This window comes from Podarcis erhardii (genome assembly GCF_964252035.2).
Source record: "Podarcis erhardii genome assembly, chromosome: 1".
Lineage (NCBI taxonomy): Eukaryota > Metazoa > Chordata > Lepidosauria > Squamata > Lacertidae > Podarcis > Podarcis erhardii.
This window is the reverse complement of record NC_138497.1, coordinates 78,722,795-78,749,956: the sequence shown is the minus strand read 5'-3', so window position 1 is coordinate 78,749,956 and position 27,162 is coordinate 78,722,795. Positions and strand designations below refer to the sequence as shown.

The 27,162-nt window shown below is 42.9% G+C and overlaps 2 protein-coding genes across 12 annotated transcripts in view; one reads left to right on the top strand and one right to left on the bottom strand.

Annotated features, from left to right (window-relative positions):
• DEAF1 (DEAF1 transcription factor) overlaps positions 1–16,498 on the bottom strand; it is a gene marked incomplete at its 5' end in the record, with an annotated part of 33,748 nt that extends 17,250 nt beyond the window's left edge. For 5 of the 8 annotated variants that reach the window (XR_014161107.1, XM_081880450.1, XM_081880445.1 and 2 more), the window contains 10 exons: positions 376–626; positions 4,720–4,851; positions 6,467–6,595; positions 7,313–7,439; positions 9,177–9,242; positions 10,572–10,711; positions 11,374–11,517; positions 14,114–14,243; positions 14,963–15,060; positions 16,225–16,498. Coding sequence is in view for 7 of the 8 variants with exons in the window: in XM_081880450.1 (XP_081736576.1) it covers positions 376–626; positions 4,720–4,851; positions 6,467–6,595; positions 7,313–7,439; positions 9,177–9,242; positions 10,572–10,711; positions 11,374–11,517; positions 14,114–14,243; positions 14,963–15,060; positions 16,225–16,498 (1,491 nt within the window). The remainder of the gene's footprint in view (positions 1–375; positions 627–4,719; positions 4,852–6,466; positions 6,596–7,312; positions 7,440–9,176; positions 9,243–10,571; positions 10,712–11,373; positions 11,518–14,113; positions 14,244–14,962; positions 15,061–16,224) is intronic. The other 3 variants (XM_081880446.1, XM_081880447.1, XM_081880448.1) reach the window with 3 other exon arrangements.
• A 224-nt stretch (positions 16,499–16,722) lies between these two features.
• Positions 16,723–26,712, top strand: TMEM80 (transmembrane protein 80). Of its 4 annotated transcripts, none has more exons than XM_081880765.1 (6): positions 16,723–16,851; positions 20,124–20,140; positions 22,707–22,800; positions 22,893–22,985; positions 24,321–24,544; positions 25,680–26,712. In XM_081880765.1, exons 3-5 carry the CDS (start codon positions 22,782–22,784, stop codon positions 24,524–24,526), a joined length of 318 nt encoding a protein of 105 aa, XP_081736891.1. In that variant the 5' UTR covers positions 16,723–16,851; positions 20,124–20,140; positions 22,707–22,781; the 3' UTR covers positions 24,527–24,544; positions 25,680–26,712. The 4 variants fall into 4 exon arrangements, with proteins under 4 accessions (XP_081736891.1, XP_081736892.1, XP_081736889.1 ...); XM_081880763.1 differs by lacking the exon at positions 16,723–16,851 and adding an exon at positions 17,113–17,216; XM_081880766.1 differs by lacking the exons at positions 16,723–16,851; positions 20,124–20,140; positions 22,707–22,800 and adding an exon at positions 17,089–17,216.
• Positions 26,713–27,162: the final 450 nt, after the last annotated feature.

Below are 27,162 nucleotides of genomic sequence, written 5' to 3'. Positions count from 1 at the left end.
AGTTGTGCAAAATAATTGCAATGATTATTTATTCTGCCTACAGCTGGAATCTGTGAAAGTGGACCACAGCTTAGATCTGTTCTGGCAAATAGCAAACACCTGTGGATCTTGATGTAAAAACGGTGTGGTGGTTGTTTTATTATTGCTAAAGACAGTGTTACAATTTTCATTAAAATCAAACGCCAGTCATTCAGAGTACAGATACTTTCTGCATAAAATTGAAGAGTACAATCTAAACTTAAGAAGTTCCATGATAGGCAGCCTTCCACTATTGCATAAAAGAAACTGTGAAGGCTATCAACTTGCCACCTGAGCAAGTCGGCTGCAGACTGATCTAGAGCTAGTATTGTGTTGTCATTCCACAAGCATAGTTACCTCTTTCCTCTCCACATCAGCTTGAATTTTTGCTTGAGTGACAGCAGCTTCTCTGTAGGAAGAGCTGGCCTGCTTAGCTTGCTCGATCAGAGTCTTCAGCTGCTGAGCTGTGCTGAGAAGGGAGTTGACCGTCTCCTCAAGGTACAGCCAACTCCGCTGCTCTGTCATTTCAAGACCATTCAACATGGAAGCCGATATGGTTTTGGTGGGGGTGGCAGGTGGCACAGCCAGGGCAGGAAGTGAGGTCAATACTGAAAATCAAAAGAAATCCATTAAGATACTTGGGTTCGAGTTCAATTGGAAGCTTACTGTATAGTAGCAAATTTAGTCTGTAACTGCTTTGGTTCACCTCTCTGCCCCTTTAGGTAAAGGTAAAGGTACCCCTGCCCGTACGGCCAGTCGTGTCCGACTCTAGGGTTGTGCGCTCATCTCATTTAAGAGGCCGGGAGCCAGCGCTGTCCGAAGACATTTCCGGGTCACGTGGCCAGCGTGACGAAGCTGGTCTGGCGAGCCAGCACCAGCGCAGCGCACGGAAACGCCGTTACCTTCCCGGTATAAAGCGGTACCTATTTATCTACTTGCACTTAGGGGTGCTTTTGAACTGCTAGGTGGGCAGGAGCTGGGACCGAAAGACGGGAGCTCACCCCCTGCGGGGATTCGAACCGCTGACCATAAGATTGGCAAGTCCTAGGCACTGAGGTTTTACCCACAGCGCCACCCGCGTCCCATTCTCTGCCCCTTTAGAGGTTCAGAATTACCTACAACCTGGGCTAATCAAAATTTCATACCGCTAGCAAACCTCAGTTCCTGGAGGGAGTTCCAGAAGCACAGATTTCAAAACTATAAGTATTACTGCATACTCAGTAGTTCCTTACAAGCTTTGGAAGTCACTTTCTGCAGAGATCCAGCAAAAGTCAGAGCTTTGTGCGTCTTCCCAGAAGCAACACACAGCTACTTCATCTTGCAACCCAGAAGGACAGCAGGGGCTTCTTTTACAATACAGTCCTGCCCATGTTCACTCAGGCAAAAGTTCCACCATGTTCAATGGGCCTTAACCAGAAAAGTGTTCACAGGACTGTAGCCTTAATGGCATCTTTTAATGGGACATTGATCATGCACTAATCATGTTACCAGCTCTGAGCCTCTGGCAAGTGCAAGGACACAGGCTGAATACCAAATAAGCTTTAGAACAGCTTTGTTGAGGGACCAGGAGTAGGGAGGTTAAGTCAAGCTGTTCTCTACTGCTGCATCATTGAAAAAGGTTGGGTGGTGATGGGTACAGAAACATAAGCAATGAAGCACTTGGTCTGCAAGGAAAGACACATATGTGTGTGTGTGTGTGTGTGTGTGTAAGCTGAAACTAATCAGCTCACTGTGGTTACACAAGTCACAACTGTTTTCAACAGTATTTGCATGGGGCCCCTACACAAGCCCCCACAGAAGAAACAAAGCTGCCTGCTTTGTGATGCCAGCTGCCCACAATACTTATGCTGCAAAAGGAGCAGTTGGCAAAGGGTCCCCCCGAAAATGTCAGACTCTTGCTTGTTTGCTCAGAAGTAAGCCCCACTGTTAGGTGTGTTTAGGTGTGTCACAATATAGACACAAATATTTGCATGTAATCCTCTCTATGTCTACTCAAAAGCAAGTGTCTCTGAGTTCAATCCTACTCCTAGGCAACTGTTGGTAGGAGTATAGCCTTAAAGCCATAATTACACAATTGGATCAAAACAATTTTAAAATTCCAGTTTTCATCCAGAAAACTCTGCAAAAAATAATATGTCTATACACCAAGTATGCTTCCAGTTCCCCCAAATCATTTAAAAATGCTAACTACGTTTTAAATACAAACTTGCGTAGCAATTATTTAGCATGTATTAGACTTTAACCATACTGCAATGGGTGCAAGTTTCAAAGTTAAAGCCATGCATTAGAGAATCAAAATGTAAACCCCAAAGCTTTTATTAAGTTAGTAAATGAAACAGATGTTTGCTCAACTGTATCAATAGGATTGTAGTTAATTTGATACAGTAAAACATCCCTGTCTTCCATATATTCGCAGAAGCAACGGCTTTCAGCTACTGTGTTTTCTACAGTGAGGAACAAAGCTTGACATTTGATTGCCTGATCTTTCCATAAGTGTTTATACTTCTGTAGTCATGCACAGTTAATGGGCTTTTTTTCTAATGCACTTGCTCTTTAGAATAGCCAATGCGCAACAGTGTGCTCAGAAGTGAATGAAAAAGGAAGGTTTAAGAGGTCACGAGGGAAATAAAACCTTATTAAGATCCATACCATGCAATATCATAGCCACCACCAGAGGTTTTTGTTCTCTCTTTGCTCAGTGAATAACCCTAAAGAACTTGACTGGATGTGATTCTGCTAATACCATGGTGCTGAGAAAGTATAACCCCTTTGCTATCACCACCACCACCTTATAGGGCTACACATGGGCTCTATGACATGTTCAGTCAGACTCATTGTGAGTTTTTGCCATGTGCTTCAGCTGACACCAAAATTGCTACTCAGCCTGCAGTTCATCTACAAACCATGGCACCAGACTTGTGGGAGAGAGTCCAAATGCAGTTGAATCAATAACGAGGTTTCCTCCAGAGAATCAACAGAATGGTACCACTGGAACAGCTCCCAATGTATTCCAGAAACTGATAGGTTTCATAAATCCCCTGGGATGGCCAAATTAAGAGATCCCCTATTCAGACAGAAATCAAAGCAGTGGGAGGAACCTATAGCCCTCCAGATGTTGTTGGACTACAACTCCTTGGCCATTAGCCAGTGTGGCTGGAAATGCTAGGAGCTTACCCGTATTTGAGCTGGTTAGCAGTCTGAACCCAATAAAAGCCTGGTCACAGGGCCTCTTGCCTCCAGAACATCTATCTCCTGGCCAGTATACAACAAAACACTCAGCACATGCCCTGCTATAAGTATTGGGCCACAATGCTGCTGCATTTGTATCTGAAACTGCATTCGCGCACCCCCACCCTTCTCCTGATTCCCTATCCACCCCTCCAATCTGTGGAGAGGTTAGCTAGCAAGCACTATGAAACATACTGAGCACTCCGAAAGTTGTGTTATTTATGACTTCCAAAAGGGAACTTGATGAAAACGCATCAAAATCAAACCAGTCCCTTATGGAAGAAAGCTGATATTGACATATGCATCTAAGGTAAAATGCTGTTAAGATGTCTCACTTACACAATTAGTTTCCAGTTGCGCAGACAAGAATTTTCCTCCCTTCCCAATGCAGTCCCCACAAAACCTGGTACTTGGGGGGACTCCCTGAAGCAGACTAGGCCTGGGCAATATATCAATGTATCTCCCAGGACCCGTCTAAGGGGGAGACCGCAATGATGGCTTCCCTCAGTGGTATATAATGGGTGAAACAGCTGCCTCCTGAGTCCCTCTGCTACCAGTGCCCAAAGGAGAAACACGCTGCAGCCAGGTGCTGGAGGCAGAGGAACTCAGGAACAGCGGCGGTTTCACCAGCGATATACTATTGAGTGAAACCGCCATCACGGTCTGTCCTCATATCAGCACAGAGGGGGAAACAAGCTGCATCGGTGAGGCGCTGATATAGCTTGTTCCTCCCTCGCTTTTTTAAATTGCTTGGCTGAGGAGCGCACCACTGCCCTTGCCTCAGCCAAGCAGTTTTATGGAGCCCCCAACTAGCCACCGGCTCGCACGATCCAACAGTAGGGTCAGGCTCCATTAAAGTGCTCCCGCTCCCCATTTGAGGGAGCCCCGATCCTTCTCCTGCTCACATGTAAGAAGAAGGATTGAGGCTGCTCAGCTGGGGAGCAGGGAGCTTCTTGCCCCACCCCAGGCTAAGGAGCACAAACAAGCCCCACATCCCTCCTCCTGCGCCCCCCGCCCATTTCAAGGCAGCAGCGGATGCTGCCTTAGCTGCTGCCACTGCCTTGGCAGGGGGGAGGTGCAAGTGGACTGCTTGTCTCATTTGGGAAAGGCAGCCTGTTGGCCCACCCCACCCAGCCCACGCCAAGGCATCGGGTGTGGCAGGCATGTGATGGAGCATTTACACACCTGCCTCATCCACTGCTGCCTTGACATGGACGGCGCTGGGCGATGGAGGAGATGGCACTCTAGATGAGGCAGAAGCTGTGCACGGTGGCCGGCAACTGCCTTGTTCCTTCCCAATTCCTTTCCAAAATCGTGATATACTTGCCATACCGTGATGTTTAGCTGGCAGTATATTACGATGTTGGAAAGCAGTTATCGCCCAGCCCTAATGCAGACTGGGGAACCACAGGGCGAAGGGGAATTCCATTGCAATGCCTGATCTCTCACTTAGCTCTTTGGGATGAAACTTACCAATTTTGGGATGAGAGGTTGGCAATGCTGCTTCTGGGAATGCGGAGATTTGACAATTGTCCTGATAACTTGGGTAGTGAGGCTCTGGATGTCTGACGCGGCAAGGCTGCTGAACGTTTGTGTCTTGTACTACTGGGAGGGGGCGGGGAGAAGGAAAATCAGGACTCATGAAAAGAATTCATCATTCGGTTTTAATTTTACACTTTTGATATGAGTACCCAAGATGCAAGATTACAGTACGAAAAGGAATGAGCAGCAGCTGGAATTATTCTGGAAACAATGTGAACTGAAGAGCTCATATCACTCTTTGTTAAAGAGCATTGCAAAGACTTAGATTAGAATCCACAGATTTTTCTTTGCAAAGTGTGTTATTTAAATAGCTGGGTCCCTCATAACACCAATCAACCAGTAACGAACTGAATTGTTTTTCTTGTAAGACAAACAAGACTGAAAATATGTATTTAATAGTTTAGCATAAAGTTTCAGCTTCAGTACGGAGGATTAAAACTGGAATTCAGAATGTGGACAATCAAAAATTCAGATACGTAAGTTCCTTATTCTAAATAAATACCAAAATTCTCTCATCTGCTGTTTTTCCTTTCAAAAAAATAGTAGTAATGCTTATCCAAAATGACTTATTAAGGATTTGCAGGCATCCTTGTGCAAACGGCCAGAATTTGATCCCTTTAACTGACCTGTCAGTCTAAAATTTGATAAGAAATGCTTACACATTTCCAAATGTTTTTTAAAAATTATAAAATCTAAATCCATTTTTCAACCACTTCTGAGATGTTGACATTTCATGTGGAGTATTTTTTATTAAGTTTACTTACCCTTACAGCACAGAACCTTTTCAATAAAGGTCAGTGGTCTCAAGCCAATACTCATTCATATGGAGAAATATTTCAACTCATAAAAATTGCTGTTATCTGCTCTCTGTATTCGTATACCCAATTTCACAACTACATGCAGTCTCAGGCTTGTATGTGGCTAGGTACAGGCCAGGACTGCTTGCATGTAGGAAAAAAAGAGTCCTGTGTGAATTGGGCAATTGGTTTATTACGATATTGCTAAAGGCTGCAATCATAATCACAATTTCCTGGAAGTAAATCCCATTGAAATCAATAGGGCTTACTTCTGAATATACTCCCCTAGGATTCCACTGTTCAACTGTAATCCTATACACATTTACATGAGATTAAGTCTCACTAAACTCAGTTTAGGATTTATTTTAAGTAGACATCCATAGGATTGCAGTGTAAAGTCATTTGAGTTGCTGTCTTCCAATTTTCTTAGACATTGGCCAGGTTTGTCTAAACCAGTTTGTCTTAAACTATGGTTTACTCATGAACATACCACTACTCCTGCTGTGTGGGTCCCCCCATGTGGCTCAAAAAAGCCACAGCATAGAGTTTCATGTCATTCAAACCCATGCCATGGTTTCTTTGAAACAAGCAAACCACAAATAGCAAACAGTATAGCACAAATTAACCAAGAGCAATCCTTAGTTTATTTCTGAGCTTGTCCCTTGCAGTTTGTTTGAAACAAACCATGGTGCAGGTTCAAATGGCACAACAAACTATACTTTGGCTTGTTTGAGTTGCGCAGGATAAACTGTGGCTTATCACAGTGGCTGAAGCAGCTTGCTGGATCCCTAAATTAGAAATGTTAGCCTTAGGCATCTATAATTCCACACAAGTATCCCAATCACATGTGCATACATGTGTGAATTACTTATTTTACTTACCAGACGTACCAGTAAAAACATCACCTTGGGATGGGCTTTCTGATATAATAGCTGTGGCCTCAACGCTTGATGTACGGTCAAAGGTCAGAGTGCCGGAGGTAGTGATCTGTCCTGAAGGAGTCACAGTGACTAAAAAAAGTGTCAAAACGTTTCCAGATATTAGTGAAATGCTAGTACCAATCAGCTAGAGGTCTCTTCATTTCTGCTTCCAAGTTGCAGAAACCAGCCCACTAACTCAGGGGTGACTGTGGCCCTCCAGATATCTATAGACAACTCTAAACATCCTCGATTACTGGCTACGCTGGATGGAGCTGATGGAAGCTGGGAATCCAGCAACATTTGGAGAGCACAGCTCAGCCACTCTTGCACTAACTCATAGTCAAATTTCCATTACATTTCAGAAAAAAACAGACACAGCCCTCCTCTGACACCACTGACAGAAGAAACAATCCAGAAGAAGTAGGATAAAGGCCTCCCAATTGCACTGATCAAAGAGACAGAGTCACTGAAAGGGAAACCTCAGATTTGGCCTACCAGCTGGAGAAACTAATATAAAAACTTAATCTAAATAGTCAAATTTTAGATAATATATTATGCTAGTACTTCCTTGATGTGTTTGCCATTGCAACGAATACCATGACCATCTGCTGGTTGCTGAAGGAAAAATCCTCAGCATTGCTTGCTTTTCTGAATAAAAGTGAGAAAGCAGAAAGGAGGATGGACATTTCATACAGATAACATTTATAAAGTTGTTTTAACATTACAACATGCAAAGGATGTATATACATACGTATATGAATGATTGTGATTCATTTGATAAAGCTGTTTATTCCAAGAATGACTTACAAGTAGTAGCAGCAGTTCCAGGAAGCAGAGTGATGTTTTTTGGGGAATCCTTCTTCACTGGAGTTGTGGGCAATTCGTTTTCTTTTTTCCGTCTTTTATAGGGCACAAAGAGTCTCACAGGACCACTCTGGTAACAAGCAGAAAACACCAGTGCTCAGAGTTTCTCTGCCACGGCCATGGCTGTTTCTGTCAAACTGTCTTGCTCTGTGTCTCAAGCAACTGATTTGGGGTATCATGCAAGGGCAACATATGGTTTTTATTCAGGGTGGGATTCACCCAGTGTCAGTGGAAGTCCCAAACAAGGACTTCTGCTTGTGCAATAAGGTTTCCCCCTTGCACCTCCTGAAATTGGTCCTGGAAGGGTTGGGAGAATCCCCAGAACAGCACATGGTGGGAGGAGAACTTCCTAACAGTAAGAGCTGTTCAACAGTGGAATTTGCTGCCAAGGAGTGTGGTGGAGTCTCCTTCTTTGGAGGTCTTTAAGCAGAGGCTTGACAACCATATGTCAGGAGTGCTCGGATGGTGTTTCCTGCTTGGCAGGGGGTTGGACTCGATGGCCCTTGTGGTCTCTTCCAATTCTATGATTCTATGATTCTATGAGATGGGGGTCATTCTGTTTGACAAGCTGAAATGTTTGCACAGATGTAACGCTTGTCATAGTGGGATGTTGCATCCCACCTCTAATTATTTAATTTAGCATTACAGTATTGTATTTGCGCTACCAGAGTGAGGAAAGAGATGCTTGTGGGTGGTGGTGTTTGACCTCAGTGCCAAATTTACTTTACAATGTGGAAAGTAGGGTTTGTTTGTTTGTTTGTTTGTTTGTTTGTTTGCTTGTTTGTTTAAAAAAAGGAACATTTCCTTAGCCAGAAAGCCCACCTTTCCGCTGGATCTAAGAGGGGGTGATTTTCTTGAGGAAAGGAAAACATGTTTTAAGGAGCAGACCCCAGTCCTGTCCGAGACCACTGCCACCTCCCTCCCTCCCTCCTACCAATAGTGAAATCACTGCTGAGCAAGGCACCTCTATTCCTTTTGCACCATCATCATTAGCAGGTCAGAGTGCTCCCGAAGCAGAAAAGAGATCCCAATCTTTTCAAAAAAATTCTTGAGCCTTTCCTAGGAAACCCTGGAGCAGATGAGAGCCACCCTTCCCATTTCCAGAGCACTCCAACCTATTAGCGACAGTAGCACAAAGGGAAACAAGATGACTGATTTCACTGCCACAGTGGATTTCCACCTTGACATTGTAAAATTTGATCTGGAGGCTAGTAGGCCGTGAGAAATAGCCTGGGAGGCCTGATCTGGCCCATAGGCTCACCACCCCTGCTCTGGACAGTCCTAAGGAGAGGACTCTACAGTTATCATGGTGTGCAATCACGCAAGACTCAGAGAGCAGGCCTTTTTCTGTTGCTGCCTCTACACTCATCTCAAGTGATCTTTAGAAAACATAGTAAAAATGTTCTTACTGAGGTGTGCATTTGAACAGGTCGCTTACAGATAATAATTGCAGTAGTTTAATTTACTCTTAATGAAGGCCACTTGACAGATTAATTTATTAGAAAACACTAGAGCTTATATATGTATAAATAGAATGTGTATTTTTAAATAAGTTGACAGATAAATTATCCTCAATAATATTTCTTCCACCAGAAAGTCAGATACTGCAACCGTAACAAAGTCTCAGTGAAGAGCTGTCATATGAAAAGACCACCTTTCCTTTCTGCCTTTCCCTAAGCGAAGCACACCTCGATCCATCAAGTGTACAGTTATTCCTTTCTTGAGATGCTCATAACCTAAACTTATGGCACTACAGTGTACCATTAGAGAGTCCTGCCAGTTTCTGCAACAGCAGCTGTACACTCACCAGACTCATGTCATCACAACAGGCAGCACAAGTGCATGAGGCAGCATGAGGATTTAATATCCCATCCTAAATTGGGGAAAGTAAAGAACAGTATCAGGGGGAAATATGCCTGGAGACCCATCCTATGCTCTACTATACAAAGCAAAAGATCAAGTTCAGGGTTCCCAGCACCTTCTTGAAGTTACTCCTAGAAGACCTAGTCTAGAGTTCCTCCCAGCCACCTGCCCAGGAAATTAACATTCTGTTCTTTCTCATTCTGTTCTCTTCATGTTCTCTCTACTAATTGTTACTATTTTTAATGACTGATGTTTTAATGTATTTTTAATCTTTTGTTGGAAGCCGCCCTGAGTGGCTGGGGAAACCCAGCCAGCTGGGCAGGGTATAAATAAATTTGTCATTATTATTATTATTATTATTATTATTACTACTACTACTACTACTACTGTATTACTACTACTAATACAGTACTGATGCCACCCTGTTCACACACAACAAGCAGCAAGTCCCACTGCATTTAGTGGGGCTTACTTGTGAATTAACATTTTCTTTTTCTATTTTTATTTAAAAGCAGCTTAATATTTCAAAAATCTCTAAGCAGTGCATATCATTAAAACAAAAGGACAACTGAAAATGCCTGTTTTCGGGTTACCACCCTATGATATTCTGCAGGGTGTGGTGGCATGAGCAGAATTTCCCCAGATGATCTAAGTCAGTGGTTCTCAATTAGTTAATTACTGAGGACCCCCTATTTTTAAAAAGCCAAGCCATGGACCCCCTACTTTTGAAAATTCTGAAAAGTCGATGCACTAGCGTAGCTAGGGGGTGTCATGGAATACTACTCAATATTGATCCAGAGCAGATTCCAATGTATAGTTAGCAAAGTAAAAATGTAAACATGTTTCAGGTGATCACCGTGTGATATTGGTGGTGCCTTTAAACTGGCTGCCCTGCTCCCCCTTGCACAAGGAACAATATATTGCTGCATATTGCCTGGTCAAAATCATTATCGCGGTGTGATTACAAAACTGATTTTGGCCAATATATTGAAAAATCACAGCGCTATAACAGACCATAAAATGTGTGATATTACCATGCAGAAATGATTTAAAAAGTTGGGGGAGAGGCAAGGGCTGGAGTCGCAGGCTCCCTGGGTGCATTCCGTGACCCCCAGGCTTCCCCAGACCCCTAATTGGGAACCACTGATCTAAGTGATCTTACAGGTCTGTAAATGTGCAGGTGGTCCTTCAGGAGTCAAGTTGCAACTCTTCTGAGACTAGAATTGGGATTTCCACTGTGCCCAGTTTCTCTGCGCCTGGATGAGGGGGAGGGAGGAATGACCTTCTGACTTTTGTAGGAAATAAATAAAACAAAGAATGAAAAGAGAGTCCACCGTACATGAATAAGACACTGAAGCGGCCTTCCTGCATAGCGGATGCTTCTCTTCCAGTCCTTGCTGCTGGCTCTTCCAGCCATAGCTTCAAATTCAGTGGGGCTGTACCAAGTGTCCCCTTGTTTAATGCAACGTCCTCGACCACCTTGAAGAGGGCAAAACAACAAGCTCAGCTCCTGCTTAAGAATTGCTTTGTGCAGAGATGGCCCAGCTGAGCTTGGAAACAGCCTTTCTCTGCTATCTGTAGATCTTGCAAGGGCCTAGAGAAGGCACTTAGCCTAACTTCATGAGCAGGGGAGAAGAGGGGAGTCTGGAAATTCTCCTCATGCAGTGTTCCTGTACAGCCGTACCTTGGTTTTTGAATGCCTTGGTACTTGTACGTTTTGGCTCCCGAACACCGCAAACCTGGAAGTGAGTGTTCTGGTTTCCAAACGTTTTTTGGAAGCCAAACATCAGACACAGCTTCCATGGCTTCTGACTGAGTGCAGGAAGCTCCTGCAGCCAATTGGAAGCTACGCCTTGGTGTTTGAACGTTTTCGGAAGTCAAAATGACTTCTGGAATGGCTTACGTTCGAGAACCAAGGTACGACTGTACTTTGTACTGATAGAGGACATTGAAAACAGATTTTATCAGAGAAGAGGGAAGGGCTGAGTCCCCGTTCATCACAAAACAAGATTCTGGCCTGCCACAACCACAGGAACTTGAGGCTGAGCCACGTTGCTCACTGTTGACTCTCATGCTTCAAGAAGGAGCACAGAAGATTTATAATCACCCTCGAATCAGAAAGAGAGGAAGAGACACCTTACCCGAGCCAAGTCGGTTTTTGTACAGGATCCCACTGATATTTCTGCACCGCACAGGCAACTCATTGTCATACACTGAAGGATCCCAGTTGTATTTTGTTCCTGCTTTTTCTTGCCCAGATGTTAAAGGAGTAGGAGACTGAGGCCCTTTGGATTAATGGAAAGAAAACGAAGTCACACACAGCACACTCAGGTTCTAACTTCTGCCTTTCCCAGAGGAAGGCAAATGCCACTAGAATATCCTGGATTCTCAAAGTGACTTCTGACCAATAGAACAAAATATACTGCTTTTCTGCAAAGGCACCCAGAGCAGTTTACAATTTTTCCAGTACCAGAACAAATAAATGATATAAAATGTAAAGAGGACTCTGTAGTGTGGAGGAGACCGTCCATCTGGAGCAGCCCCTGCCGCCCCCACTCTAGTTGGGAACTAGTTCCTTTAACAAAAGAAGAGGAAACAAATATTAAATCAAATATTTCTGTATATCAAACAGCATATCTGTTTGAAATACAGAAATCATGTGGAAAGGGGCAAAGTCATTGTTGCTTTCCATTCAACCACAGCAGCATGGAGAGGAGACACACAATATGTTTCTTCCACATTGTTCTCCCAGTTCAGCCATTACTAGTGCAACATGGGATGCAAGCATGCAGCAGTGCCAATCGCATTGTTGTCAGAGCATATGAACTGGCCCTGATTTACTGATTTCGTAACACTGCATCAGATGAAAGAGAAGTTTTTGTTTTAAAAAAGGCAGGGCACAGTAAAATCATTTGGGTGTTCCAAGTAGCTATTGCACCACCACCTGGAGAACAATAAGACAGCAGGCCAAGAACAGCTTTGAACTACAAATGGGATATTGAAGCTGAATTGTTTCCTTTCATGTCATTACTCAAGGCAACCTACAGTCGTTTAGATAGCCCTGCTGGGTTTTCAGAAGAAAAAAGGATTTAAATACAAAAACAAAGAGACAGAACTTATCAGTTATGTCAATACTTTTTCTTCAATGTTCAAAATTATAGTTTTACTCACAGTATGCAAGCACAAGTCTTTCTCCAAGCCTGCAAAAGCCTACTGCTTCCAATATTTATTGAAACTGTCATTTACCAAAAACGTGCTAGACCTGAATAATTGGATCAAAGCCAACATAATCCCATTTACTTGGACTAAAAGCCTGACTGTAACACATTATACAGAACTCCAACTGAGCTGTGGTTTCTGTAAACATAGTACTCACAACGATAACTTCTGAGTAATCTTTCATTTTACTTATTGTTGTTCATTGTTTCATATTGATACATATAAAGCAGAAAAGAACAAAATACAGTATGTAAGTTAACAGTTGTATGCATAAATGTTTATAGATAAGAGCACACAGAAAGAGATTGAAGAACACATGCACAGACAAATCTTGGTGATTCATGTAGATTTAGCTTGTATAATGATTGCAGAAGCATGGAAAATGGAAAAGATGGCTGGATAAGATTTGGAAGATATCTGGCTAAGAAATGGGTAAGTTTTTGAAGAAGAAAATTTTGGATTTGATAGTAGTGAATAAAATAATACAATACAAACAATTAAGGGATGGAAGAATCAACTCTATTGAGACATTTCAGAAAAACTAGACTCATTTTGCACTTTATTGGAATGAACACTAGACAAAGGAAACAGAATTAATGGATATTCTATGCATGATATGAAATTTACGTATTTACATTGATATAGCTGTAATAATTGTAATAAAAAAGTAAACACACACTGATGCACATTTATATTAATACTAAGTTGAACAAGACGTGGGATAGCTCAGTCGGTAGAGCATGAGACTCTTAATCTCAGGTCATGGGTTCAAGCCCCACTTTGGGCAAAGGATTCCTGTACTGTAGGGGTTGGACTAGATGATCCTTGTGACCCCTTCCAACTCTACAATTCTATTATTCTATGTCTTCCCATAGATCATGAGGGAACTTTCTGTTCCTGGAAAGGATTCCAGTTCAACAGAGGGGGAAGGGGCAGGTGATTTTAACCAATATCCCCTCCAGCCCCAACATTCCAGAAGGTTTCCCAACCTACAAAGAAGATTTCTAAGTATAGAGATGGTTGCAGGAGCAAGGAGGAATCTGTAGAAATCACCTCTCTTGTCCTTTTCCCCAAAGGGAGAATCGGATGAGTGGAAATCCACTCATAGGAAGTGTGGGTCCAAGTCATTACAGTGGTACCTCGGGTTAAGTACTTAATTCGTTCCAGAGGTCCGTTCTTAACCTGAAACTGTTCTTAACCTGAAGCACCACTTTAGCTAATGGGGCCTCCCGCTGCTGTCACGCTGCCGGAGCACGTTTTCTGTTCTCATCCTGAAGCAAAGTTCTTAACTCAAGGTAATATTTCTGAGTTAGCGGAGTCTGTAACCTGAAGCGTATGTAACCTGAAGCGTATGTAACCCGAGGTACCACTGTATACTTATTTCGCCAAAATTCAATAAACATTTGTCATCCTGTCACAAAATCCTCTTCACCTTCCACCTCTCAGTTTAGAAATTTCCCTTAGCTACTTGAACTAACTCAAAGGAATTTCATCTGTCATTCCCGATATAAAAGTGAACAGCCAGAAAATACACCAACAAAACGTCAAGAGGTGATAAACCAAACATTATGAGTTAGCTGTCACTATAACCTTATCATTGCAAGGCATGAAACTAAACTTGAGGAGTGACACTTTAAAAAGCTTTGCAAGACCACATAATACCTGATGTTAGAGATGCTGATGACCCCTTTAAGCCTGCAGTCTCTACGATGCTGCCATCTGTGTGGACCACAATCAGAGTGGCTTTCTCAGTGTTCAAGCTGTCTCCAATTTGAAGAGCTGTCCTTCCAGACTGCAGAAGAAAGAGCTTTAGCTGATACAACTTGAAAGGGTTGTTATTCTTTTATATTAGTTTGCCTATAGATTTCTAAGTTAGTATGGAAATATCTAAGGTGGATTTGCATATTTACAGGGGAGAGGAGAAATCCACATCTCCCTTCCTCAGCATTCATTGTGCACTTGAATAGACACAGTTCTCAGAGTTTTCCTGTGCCAGTATGGATTGGATTGGGGCCAACAAGTAAATAAAACTAACTACAAGCCGAACATAAGGCATACAACATTGAGAGAGGTCTCTGTCCCAAGGATCTTACAGTCTAGACTCTAGATACTGCCTGTACAAATCATGAACTACTTAAACAATATTAGGGTACATTATTGAGTTTTGTACAAGTGATATAAAAGGGGGCATTGTAGAGTCAATGGCTACATCAAGGCAGCTTTATACATTTTCAAGTGATTGGCTACTCACTGATTTATGTTGAATCTACACGTGTTGGCAAACCTGGGTTTTCCTCTGTGTAATGTGTAAGATTGCCCATAATGGAATTAAAAGGAAGAGTACACAATAATGTATTTATCCCACAAGCCCTGGGTAAAAGCAACATCTGTGCAGTTGGATTGATGAATTGTCATAGTGACATACACACACAGCTATGATGTTACTTATTGCACACACAAAATTAAATATGAAGGAATAAATACTGGGGAATGAATCAAACCTGACCTTACCAGAACATGTCCTGAAATAGATGCTGCATTTGCTACTGAAGTAGTGAATACGTTGTCTGCAGAGGCACCCACGTTGGCTACAGTTACTGTAGTCACTTCTGTAAAATATGGCCAAAATAATATTTAATTTTCTGCTACAGCCTCCCATGGACCAGATAAATTCCATGCAGTAAAACATGCAATTACAAATGTTTTTCTTATCCAACTATCTAGGTGTAAGGTACGCCATGATCTCTCTCCCTCTGAGGTGTGCATTTCAATGCAGAAAGCAAACATTTTTGGTTCAGTGAGCACAGCTGATTAGTAATAAGCCACCAATATAGTGACTGCACTTAAATGTAAAGTAGTGAGATGCAGTGGGAAATGTTTCCCTCTTACAGTGCAGTCCTATGTGTGTGTGTCTACTCAGAAATAAAGTTCATCGAATTCCAAGATTTAGTCCCAGTGTATGACTGAGGTCAATGTATGCATCTATTTACAGAACTTTCTACTTCAGTTGCTTTTTCAAGTGTTTAATTTTTAAATGAGTGAAGCTTTATTGTATGCTACTTTGATATTTTATGCATTTCAGACATCCAGCCATATTTCCTGAGGCAAACTAAAAAATGAAACGTATAAATGCACACAGACAAGTTATATTGCTGTGTTTAGGGTTGTCACATCTAATCACTACAAAGCAGGGCTCAGTGTCTTTCTTCAGTTGGCTGGCAGGCGGAAATTAAACAGGCACAGCTCTCCCTTGGGAACTATAGAGGAACCCTACATCTGCTAGGTTTCTGCTTGTCAAGCTACTGTCAAAGCAGGCCTGGGAAACCTGTGGCCCTTTGGACGTTGAGATTCCAACTCCCATTATCACCAAACAGCACGGCCAACACAACACCTGGAGGGCCAAAAAGACTCCCTACCACGGTATTAAAGGTCCAGTAGCCCTATGACTCAGGGAGCAGTAGAAATGAAACAATGCAGCCATGACAGCGACGACTCCTCCGCTATACTATGTCTCGGAGCTGATTCACATATGCATGTGTACACGTGATTTCTATACACTTGACTAATAGCGGCTGAGGAACGTGCGAAGTACTTCCACAGAGTAGAGTGGTGTCTGATGCAATACAAGCATTCAAAACGTGATGTTACAAAAAACAAGCGGGGGTCCATTAACACTCCTTGAAGCGCACGAGCGCGAACCAGCCAAGCGTCAGGGACGAAGCTGAAGGAACCGGCTGGCTGGGCGCCTCTGCGCATGCGCCGGGTGCGCTGACCTGCGAAGGCAGCCGCGGTGGCCTCGTCGCTGCTCGGCAGGGCCTCGGCTCCCATCTCGATGTGTTCGGCATCCGCCGCCATTACGGTCACGGCCGTCACCTCCTCTTCCTCTGGTGGCTCCGCCCCCGAGCCACTCGCCTCCACACACTGCTGGTGCTCCGACCCGTCTGCGGCCGCCGCAGCTGCTGCCGCCGCAGCAACTGCAGCGGCGGCAGCTACCGCCGCAGCCTCAGCCAAGCCCAGTTGCTTCGCGGCCGAGTCCGAGTCCTCCATCCGAAGAGGCCTTTAGCCGGGGGTGTTGGGGAGGGGGCCCCGGGGGCGACCGAAGCGAGGTGAGCCGAGGCTGTCCGATTGAGATTTCGTCTCCGATCTCACCCGAGCGCCTCTTTGACGGCTCCCGAGTGACGAAACGAACTGCCCAAGGCCCTCTCCGATCTTGTCCGAGTACTCTCCCGAGTGCTGCCGATGGCAACCCTGGCCGAGGCCTCCGGAGCGCCGCTTCGGTCTCACCCGAAAAATCCCGAACAGTTCCCGATCTAAGCCGACCTCTTCCGATTAGCCTAATTCTCAATCGAAGAGATCTAGAACGAGGCCGAAAGCTTGCGAAGGCGCCCGAACTGGTCCAGGTTCGTCTCGGCTTCTGAAAAGCGGCGACCGACGGCGATTGCCGAAGAGACCCGAGTCTTTCCGGCTATAACCGAATCGAAGGGCATAAGCGGGAAGCGAGCGGGAAAGGCCGAACAGGGATTTCTGAATCCCGCCCCTCACAATCCCAAGCGACCGGAGCTGCCCGATTCAGCCCGAACGCCTGAGCTCCGAAATCTGTTGTGCAATCCCGCCCTCGCGAAAAGCAACGAACGACAGTATGCGGAGGTTCACGAGGCCCCGAGTGAGGCTGCGCAAGGACTATCGGGATATTGGAGGAACTGAGGCGGGGCGGAGAGCTATCGGGAGGCGGGGGGGAGCGAAAAAATGGCGGCCGTCAGGCGAGGTGAGCTCAGTGCCGCTAAGGCGCCGCTGTTAACGCCAGGACGAGCGAGGGGAGGCAGGCCCGGTTCCCCTAATCATGCGCGCGACTCCAGAGCCTGGTGACGAGGCCGCCGGTTGCTCACTGGGCTGCGTTGGCCTTGCCTGGTATTAGGTTTCCATGGCAACAGAGAAGCAAAAATGCGCGTTCTTGCTCGGAGTGGCGTTTTATTCCTTAGTAAACGAGGCTCAGATTGCAACCCCGCAGTCCGTTCTTAAGTACGTCCACGCAGGATTTTTTCTGCGTTTTGTAAGTGTTTGTGATTAGGGCTTAGGTGTCTAGTTCTCATTGAGGCGGCAAGTCTCTTAAGCAGAGCGCTATCGCCTCTGACGGGGGCGGAGTGTCAGCCTGATTGAATGCTTCTCCATGGGCACCCTCCAACATAAAATTATTTTACATAGGAAACTACATATCAGGGTGAAAGGTTGTGTTTCAGCTTAGCCTTTCCCCCTGACATTTTCGGGGATTTTCGGTATCGAGAAGTAATTCATTTAATTGCAAAAGCCTCTTCCTACAGCCAGAATTAAATCCGTATAGTCCAGGAGTAGTGAGCCTTGGGGTCAAATGCAGCCCTCCTGTCCTGCAGCTAGCCTTGGGCACCCTCCCCAGCCCACACCCCTTACAGAGCCACTGCTCTGCTCTCTCCTCTGGTGTTTTGGTTTTTGTTTGTTTTTTTGCCTCCCTGGAATGTGGCCTTGAACTGTGGCTGCCTGGATCGAAAGGTGTGTGTGTTTGTGTGTACACATGCACACCCCTGGCTTTTGTGTGTCTGGAATGCAGCCTGTACAAAAGTGAGAGTCCTAGCTGTTGCTCTGCCCGTTTTCACCTCCTGCCCTGCCCATCACTGGTGTCCTGCCCCTGGATGGTTCTCTATGAGAGAATGCAGCCCTCAAGCTGAAAAAGGTTCCGCACCCCTAGCTTAGACACAGGTTTGCCACCTCAAGTAACAACAGAGCCAAAATCTCATTACATTAAATGCATTCTTTTCTCCCTAGTAATTGTGATCAGGCCTGCAGCTTTTTGAATGACTTACTGTGAGCTTTTATAAGTGATGAAGTAGACTGTTGCCTACAGCAACCAGTGCTTAATCATCCAATTATTCTAAGCAGTTTTGACTTTCAAAGTACACAGAATTATTGGAGAGCAAAATTGTATAGTAGTGTGGGGGTGGGGAACCTATGGTGCTCCAAGTTCCCCACCCTTTCACTATTTACTCAAGCACTCACCATCCTTAGCTGTTGGCCATGTTGGTTGGAGCTGCTTGGAGTTGGGGAAGGCTGATGTATAGATTACTGGACATACCTGGGACCTTGGTCCAAATATGGGTGAATTTGAGCCCACTGCTGCCTGTCATAATAACCTAATTCTCAGGATATTGTAAGGACAAAAGGGGTGGGTTAGAGGATATGTACCCTCAGGGAGCACAGGGGAGAAAAAGTGGGGTGAATATGTACCCCCCCAAAAAATGAGTTGTATTTGTGGGAAATGCCCCTCTGGATGGGATGCCACAATTGTCACTTCAGAGCAGTCAAGAGTGATCACATATTAATGGCTGTTGGTCGAATCCAGCAAAGCCATTGCATGAGCAGAACAACTTTGATTTGTGCAACAGAACTTCTCCCTCTCCTACAACTGAACACTCCCCCATATTTGCTCTGGAGGGCTGGTGGGAGGGAACCCTGAGCAAATCTGGGAATGGTGTGGATGCAGGGGGTGCTCTGCTGCATGTGTGGAAGTTTCTCTTATATTACTTTGTTGGTTACAACCCTTATTACTCTTAGCCCTTTATTTCTGCAGTTTAATATGGCTGCTTCACTATATTAGGTGCTTGGGGGTTCACAAAAATAATTCGGCCAATAACACAGGCATTGTGATTCTTACTGGGAGTGTTTCTGTGACCATGTACTTTAAATACATGGGCTGTGTGTGTGTGTGTTTGTGTGTGTGTAATAGTTATGGGTTGGAGGGGTGCAGATGGCATTAGTAATGTAATGAATAATATAAACTCTCATGTGGGACAGTTCACAGAGATATGTATTATTTTTTAAAGTGGCATTCATCAGACTGTAGATGTTGGATTAGATGGAGAGGGTATCCATACCAATCAGTTGCTTAAACATAGTGTACCAGAGGCTATCTTACATTAAATATAATTTCAGGCTACACCTCCATCTTACAGTCATGCCCACATCTTATGAATTGTTTGCACTATAAAGTGTAACTTCAACTACATCTAAAGGTTTATTTTGTTTCAACCTGATTTAAAGAAGGACTTAGGCCCCTGTTGAAATAATTCACCGACTTAGAAACCATAGCATGCTTAATTCACTAGAGGGGGATAGAGAACCACTTTGTGTAACTAGGTTATACATCAAGCATTTTATGTAAGCCTAATAATGTATGACAGTGATGAATGACTGAATTCTTTATGTCCTTCCTAGCTTTGTTACTTCTTGCTTTAAAATGTAACATTCTGATCAGTTTTGGGCTTTGGTTCTATAACCTCTGTGCATGTTTGTGCAGAAATAAGTTCCATTGTGTTCTTTATGGCTTACTTCAGTAGTGTGTTTAAGACTGTAGCCCAAAACTGGAAAATATGCCCAAGATGACTTAAGTGGTTTGTAAATTGCAGCATTATACTTGCAGGGAGTAGGGGTGGTATGAAATAGATCTTTCAGCATTGTGTGTTACAGCTTTGAAGTGAGCTGTTCATGTTTAAACTGGCTACTGTCATAGCTTAAATTGTTTTCCCAGTGACTCTGAAAAAAAATCATTTCTACTGTACAACATGTATTCAGCCATTCTTAGGTTTTTAATCTTTGGTCCAAAAATTATAGACTCTGCTAATTATTATTTTTGTCTTATGTACAGGAAGAGCAACATCTGTTGTATCCTTTCTCATTCATTCAGATGATGAAATAATTTTGCTTCTTTCTATCTGTGATTTTCAAATGTGTTATTGGGGTTCTTCAATGAGGACTATGGACTGTCAAGCATGTTGCAGAATATAATGCAATGCAGGTATTCAGTAGCAAACAAATTGACATGGGGAATACTACTTGAAGACATCTGAAAGCAGCCATGTTTAGGGAGGTTTTTAATGTTTGATGTTTTATCGTATTTTTAATAATCTGTTGGGAGCTGCACAGAGTGGCTGGAGAAACCCAGCCAGATGGGCGGGGATTTATTTATTTATTTATTTATTTATTTATGTTTCATTATACTCCAATAAGTTTTAGTTTGTAAATTCATAGTGAAATTTGAGATATGCAAAAGCAGTATATGTTGTCACTGATTATAAGTACTGTACTAGAACTTGATTAATCTATAGTCTGGGAAACTAAGAAATGAAATGAAATGATCAGAGTGGTTTCCATAAAATAGAGTTGTATCCATTGGTGTTACTCAGCTGATGATAAGGGTTATATAAGCAGAATGGATCAGGAAGCAATTTTCTTTGATTTCTCCTTTCACTGCAGTCATCCCTCCCCCCATGTCCACCCAAATCTGCTCTGGAGGGTCCCCCAACACTCCAGACACATGGGTAATACAGTTTGTATCACAAGTTCCCCAAAAAGCATTCCAGACAGTCTTCAAGTATTTCTGCTGCTACAATTCCTTCTCATTACTTCAGTCTGGAGGATGTGAATACTCAGTTCTGTTTCAGTAGAACTGACATCCACTCCACAAGCTGGAATGTAGCTATTACCTGTAGGTCCTTTATAGTGCAGTCCTATGCATGCCTACTCAGAAATAAGTCTCATTCAGGTCGGTGGGACTTAACTAAATGGGCATGGCTCCTTCAGATTCATTCCTTCATATAAATATTTGACTGTGTATGAGTGTACAGGATGCCTACAGGCATTGTTTCCAAGAGCACAGCATGGTTTATACATTTGGATGGAGAAATAAAACCCAAAGTGCACACGTGGTTCTCATTGCCATGAATGGAATGGCAAAACCCTCCACATGTGAATCATTTACTCTCCATTATCAGTCCCCTCTGCTAGAATGCAGCTCAGCTCACAGTTTGGGTTAAGCAAAATACCACAGAAATCTTTGGAAGGTACAACACAAACTCTTACGTCAGGAGTTCCTAAATCAGTTTGTGAACCACTACAAGCTTCATTCAGGTGCTCCATGGCATGTCGGTGGATTTTGCAGTTGGAGATGGTGCATCCATCAGATTGAATATGCCTGTTGATTTTTAATTGCATTTTTATTGCTTATTATATTTCTTATATTGTATTTCATTGTATTACAATTTGAATTCTATGGATTTACAATTGCTAGAAGAAGCAGAAAAATCATTAAACCATTATCATTTCTTCATAGGAGGTATTGCAGAAACCTTAGTTTATGCTGACCTAGATTGCTATTAAGTTCTGTGGCGCATTTCAGTCTATAAAATGCAAAGCAATTTATTTTTCCTCACACCAACTCCATGAGGAAGGTTAGGATGTGGCAGAGCAATTGTGTTGAAGGCCACCTGGTGAGCTTAGTGATTCAGTAGGGAGCTTCCAAATCCAGTCCTAATGTGCTTCAGGGCTACAGATCTGGTGAGCCAGCTGTCATGAGCACTGCTATCTCAAGTTTTTCTGATCTCGATCAGTAGACTTTGCAAGTTTAATGGGTGGTATTTAAACTCAGTTTTTCTGGGTATAGATCCACTGAAATTAACAAACCTAACTTTTAGTCATGTTCATTTCACTGAGTCCACTCTGATTAAACTTTAGCTAAATACTAGTCAATAAAATTCAAGTAGATGGTTCTTCTTACAACTAGAATGGTGCTTATAATATTTAGTGTGTTGGAATCTTAAGATGTAGGATGGAATTAGAATAGGAATTTGACTAAGCCAGGATTGAAAAGTCCTGGGTATTCCCAGTCCATGGCCAGTAATTTTATTTTCTAAGACTTTTGAGGACTGAAATACCAGTGTACGTTATTTTGAAAGTGCAAATAACCCAGCAAAGGCTTCTGTCACTTGAAAATTCATACTCCAAATCATACAAGATTTTCATAAAGCCACTGCAGGAATAGTCTTCCTCTTAATGGACTGTGAAAGTTAAATTGCCTTTGATCTTATCCTCAGCCTTCATAAAATCCCTGTAAAACAAATCCCGTGGCTTGAACAAATAGTTTTATACAAATACCCTTCCAAGAACTTTTTTTAATTTTAACAAGACCTTCCTTATCAACAGTTTTCACAATAAATGTTTCATCTAAGGCATACATTGCCATACCTTGAGAGAGCCCATAGCTCTATAACAGTCCACATGCTTTGTATGCAGGAGGTCCTTGGTCAACCTCTAGTTAACAGGTTCTCAACTAGCAGGGCTGAGAAACCCCTCTCTATCTAATACATTGGAGTGTTGCTGTCTGAAGTGGGGGACGGGGGACGGGACATGATTTGATTGTTTTAAAACCAATTTCCTTGACAGAAACTGCCAGCTGTCATCTGTTCCCTTACAGATTCTTTTCTATTTAAATGTAGTTTATTATATATTTTATTTTTTAGCAACCCTGATGATGATTATTTATAAAAGTAAGTTAATTCAAATACACAGCTAAAATAGCTGTATTGTGGACCTCTTGTTACTTGTCTTTTTTCATCATTTATACTTTGCTCATTGGCAGGTCAGGTTTTCACGTATCCAGATGATTTCTTAGCTCTTGATCTCATATTGCTGTTCATTATGGCAGTTCTTGAAGCAATCAGGCTATACTTTGGTAAGTTGGATAGCAGCATGCGCATTAGAATCATTGTTAAATATTAATCCTTTGGTAAGGATACATGTCGAAACATGCTGATTCATGACAGCTAACCAATTATTTTACAACACATTTAAATACTTTTAATGTTAAACATTAAAATGGCTGACTGACCTACATGGGTAAAAGTGCAAATGAGACTTTGCTAAATGCTAGTTAAATAAGGGATATATTTGTCAAGGTCACACTCCAGTCAAATGCATGTTTGCCTGGATGTATGTTCTAAACTAAGAGTCTATCACTTGCATCCTAAAAAAGGGCAATTTTACTAAACCATAAAAATCAGGAGCAGAGGCTGTGCTCAGGGGCATAGGAAGGAGGGCGGTGGGGGCAGATCACCCCAGGTGCCCTCACTGGGGGGGTGACATTCAGCCTGCCTGCAACTCCCAAGCTTACCCTGAGCTGTCGGGATGGGGGGGAGCTGCGCCGCTTTGCCAGCGGCATTCTCTCCTTCCCCCTTCATTTTGACAGCTTGGGGGAGGTTTGGGAGTCGTGGGTGGGCAGCACACTAAATGTTCACCACAGGCTGCTCACTCCCCCCTCCCCCCCCGAGCTACTTTCTCCGCCCCCATGGGCAGCTCGCTCCACCCCCAGCTGCAGGGCTTGCGTGCCGCTCTGGGCAACCGAGTGGCTATCCCGCGCCTGGGAGGGCATCCTTCGCACCACGCCCCCCTTGGGAGTGCGCCTGCCCTGGGCAGTGCAGGCATATGCTCCGCCGCTGGTTGTGCTGTGCCCTCACTGTCCTAGCAGTGGCACCACTGCTACTTACTAAGACAGGGCAGAGAGATTGGGTCTGTATCAGTTTAGTGGCAGAAGCACCAAATTGGCTTTCACCAGTGTGCCCACACAGCCCTGCCCATGTCCCTGCCCTGCCCTGCCCTTCCCTTCTTGGTAAGTAGATGGAATGCTGCTGATAGGAGGGGGGATGCAGCAACAGCCCCACTGCACTAGGTGCCCAGGGTAAAATGAGAGTATTGCTGGGTTCTGTGGATCATGGTGGTTGAAAAGGGGAAGATACAATGAAAAGGAAGGCTCTGCTTCTCAACTACGTCATGGCTATATCAGCACAAAAGCACTGTAAAAGGAAATAGCACTGGTATTTCTGTTACAAACTCCAGTATACTCTGTGTTAGCCTCTGAAGGCTCTCCTGGCCGAAGAATGATCATAGCTATCATACTAGGTGGGTGCAGCTAGTAAAAGGCCATTATAGTTGCTTTGAATTTGGATTTTTGTGAGCTATCACATTCATCATTTGTCAATTGTGCTTGTGTATTTTTTTTTAACTTCACTAGGTACCAAAGGGAATCTAACAGAAGAAGAGTATCCATTGGGTATCAGTCTTGTGATCACTGCTGGCAGCATAATCCTATCCATCTACTTTCTGGTGTGGCAAACATATGTCCTGCGAGCAGATGTCATCATTAATGTTGTACTGCTTGTCACATGTGGACTTGAAGCAATCCTGCAAGTCATAGCCATTGCTGCATTTGTCAGTTAACTCATGCTGCTATCTGTGGTAAACCTATATTCTGTATTTTCTTTTTTAAAAAGCAGTACAGATTTTTAATTGATCCTTGTAAAAGTACATGGGCTTGATGTTCTCGAGTATAAACGCTATCATAACTGTTCTTACTACACTGCAAAGTTCCATGAGGCCATCGTGAACTAACATGTAACACATTATGCAGGGTTATTCTTAGCATAGCTTATTTAGTGGTGGTCTCTGTTTGCATTGAAGTCTGGAGTTAAATGTTGATACTCAAATCAAGGCTGATCTACATTTTTGATGGCAGACAAGCTTGCTGTTTGTCCTTTGCCTGACTTTGGTGAGCACCACATTGTTTCAAGGAAAACATGCTTCTACAAATGTAGAAATTCATGTTGTGGACAGATCCCAGGGATTACCCACAGTGTGTGTATCCCATATGATTAGAGGCATTGACCTCTTGTTCCTTGGAAGATACACGATAAATAGGTAGCAATAAAGTGCTTCATAAAGCTTGAATCATCTTTCAAAATAAATATTAGCCAGACCCTTGTGATTAATTTTTGCAGCTCTTTGAGGTGATTACTCATTTCAGTGGTCTTAAGAGTGGAATAAGTGGAACTAAATCACATGTTATTGTGCTGTATCAGACCATGCATAAGCATTTATAGTGAAAATTTCAAAAGAATGTAGCAATCTTTTAAAAGTTACTTGGAAACTGGTATCTTGGCTGTACATTATCATAAGCCTAATTCCCAGTTAAAGTCAGAATTACGGGTATCTAAGAATAGTTTTCAAAATATTTGAAAGATATATTTTATTAATGAAAGAGCAATATCCAGTGTTGCATGAGCAGATCCCCGCATCTCCTTTCCCATGCAGCCCTCATCCCTCCCCAGCTGCTCTGGAGGGTCACTGTAACCTTTCAGGGCAGGTTTGGGTATGTGCAGGAGGAGACATTCTTATTTCACAAATGGTGCCTGTTCCACTGGTGGACAAACAGTGTTGGATATTGCCTAATGTATTCTGCAAAACAGATTTAGTTGAGTACAGGTCATGCCTTGCTATGTATACTGTAGGGTACTTAATTTTACTTTTGAATATGTTGGATGATTTTGAGAAGTATATCCACGTGACATTGCTGTGGTCTTATTTTCGCTTTCAGGTATCTAAAAGGTGTGTGATATGAGAAAAATAATTTTAAGACCAAATCCAGTGACTTCAAGACAAATTCAATTCATATGTACTTTGGAAAGGTGAATTCCACGTTGATCTTCTGGGAACTACAGTATTTTATGCCTTGGGTTCTAATTAGTCCCCTCTGCAAATGGAAGGGCTCCTTCTATTTGTGGAAGACAGCATTTCCTTTTTTTAAAACTAATTTTCCCTTCCCCCTGCACTGCCTCACTTGATACACTAAAATTTCCCCAGACCCTCCTGAGTGGACATTCAAGGGGCTGCAGTTGGGGAGGGGAGACTGATGAAAGTGCTGCCCTTCCTTCTACTAGCAGGAACATTCTGTTAGCAGAACTCGGCATGTGGGAACTTGCCATCAGAACCTCATTTACAATCTAAGCCAATATATTTTTCTTTAGTATAGAACTTTTATATATAATGTCCAATGTGGGTTTTCCTTCACCTAGATTTATGTTCTGTGGTGTATCTTAGAACTGTGTTTTTCTACAAGAAAGCCTTAAGAAGTGTGTTAAAGATTATCATATTTTTAAATTTGTATTTATGGACAGTGTATATTTCTATTTTTCTATCACTAAGAATAAACAGACTTCAAGTCGTTCACATTGAACAGATACTAATTGAGCTGATGAGTATGCCTATTGTGGTTCAGTTAAGTTCCTCACAGTGGGAAGTGTAGAAACACACCTTACACACAGTGTGAAGTATGATGTGAACCAGTTTTGTATTCTCATTTTGTATTTTTCTGTTGTGAACCACCCTGTGTGGTATACAATTAATAATAATAATAATAATAATAATAATAATAATACAAAGTATAAAAGTTTTGAAGAGAAGAGGGTAACTCTGGTGGGCAGATATGCTGAATCTAAAATAACATCATATATCATGTTTCAGGTTCACTTTTGAAGCTTTAATTTTATTTCTTTATTTAATAAAATCCATATACTGTTTGATGGTTAAAAACAAATAAAAACCTAGGACCTTAGAGCAGTTTACAAAAACCTTCTAGTCCCTGGAGTTCTTGCAAATATGTTTGCAGATGGCTGCATAAGAGAATTGGCGCTTTGACAGGGCTGTCTGTCCAGAAAGTAGTGAGATTTGAGATAAGAAACATGTTGATGTCAGGATTTTGTAAGCATTATTATTGAGCACATCTTGCATACAGCACCACATACAAAGAGTTCTTTTGAATTACCTTTTATATTCCAACGCAGCAGAACAGGATTATCTAGTTTATCAGAATGAATTCAGTTTCTCAGCCAAAAGCCTGTAAATGGTAGTGATGGTTGACTCCTTCCAACTCTCTATGTACTGAGAATTGGGTGGGTGTCAAAGTTGTCAAAGTTGACATGGTGCTCCCCCACCCTTGAGTCACCACTCATAGTTTGTGGTTAATAAACTGATGCATAGTGATGCACATTTATTTGCATATCTTTGGTGATCTCCTTCAC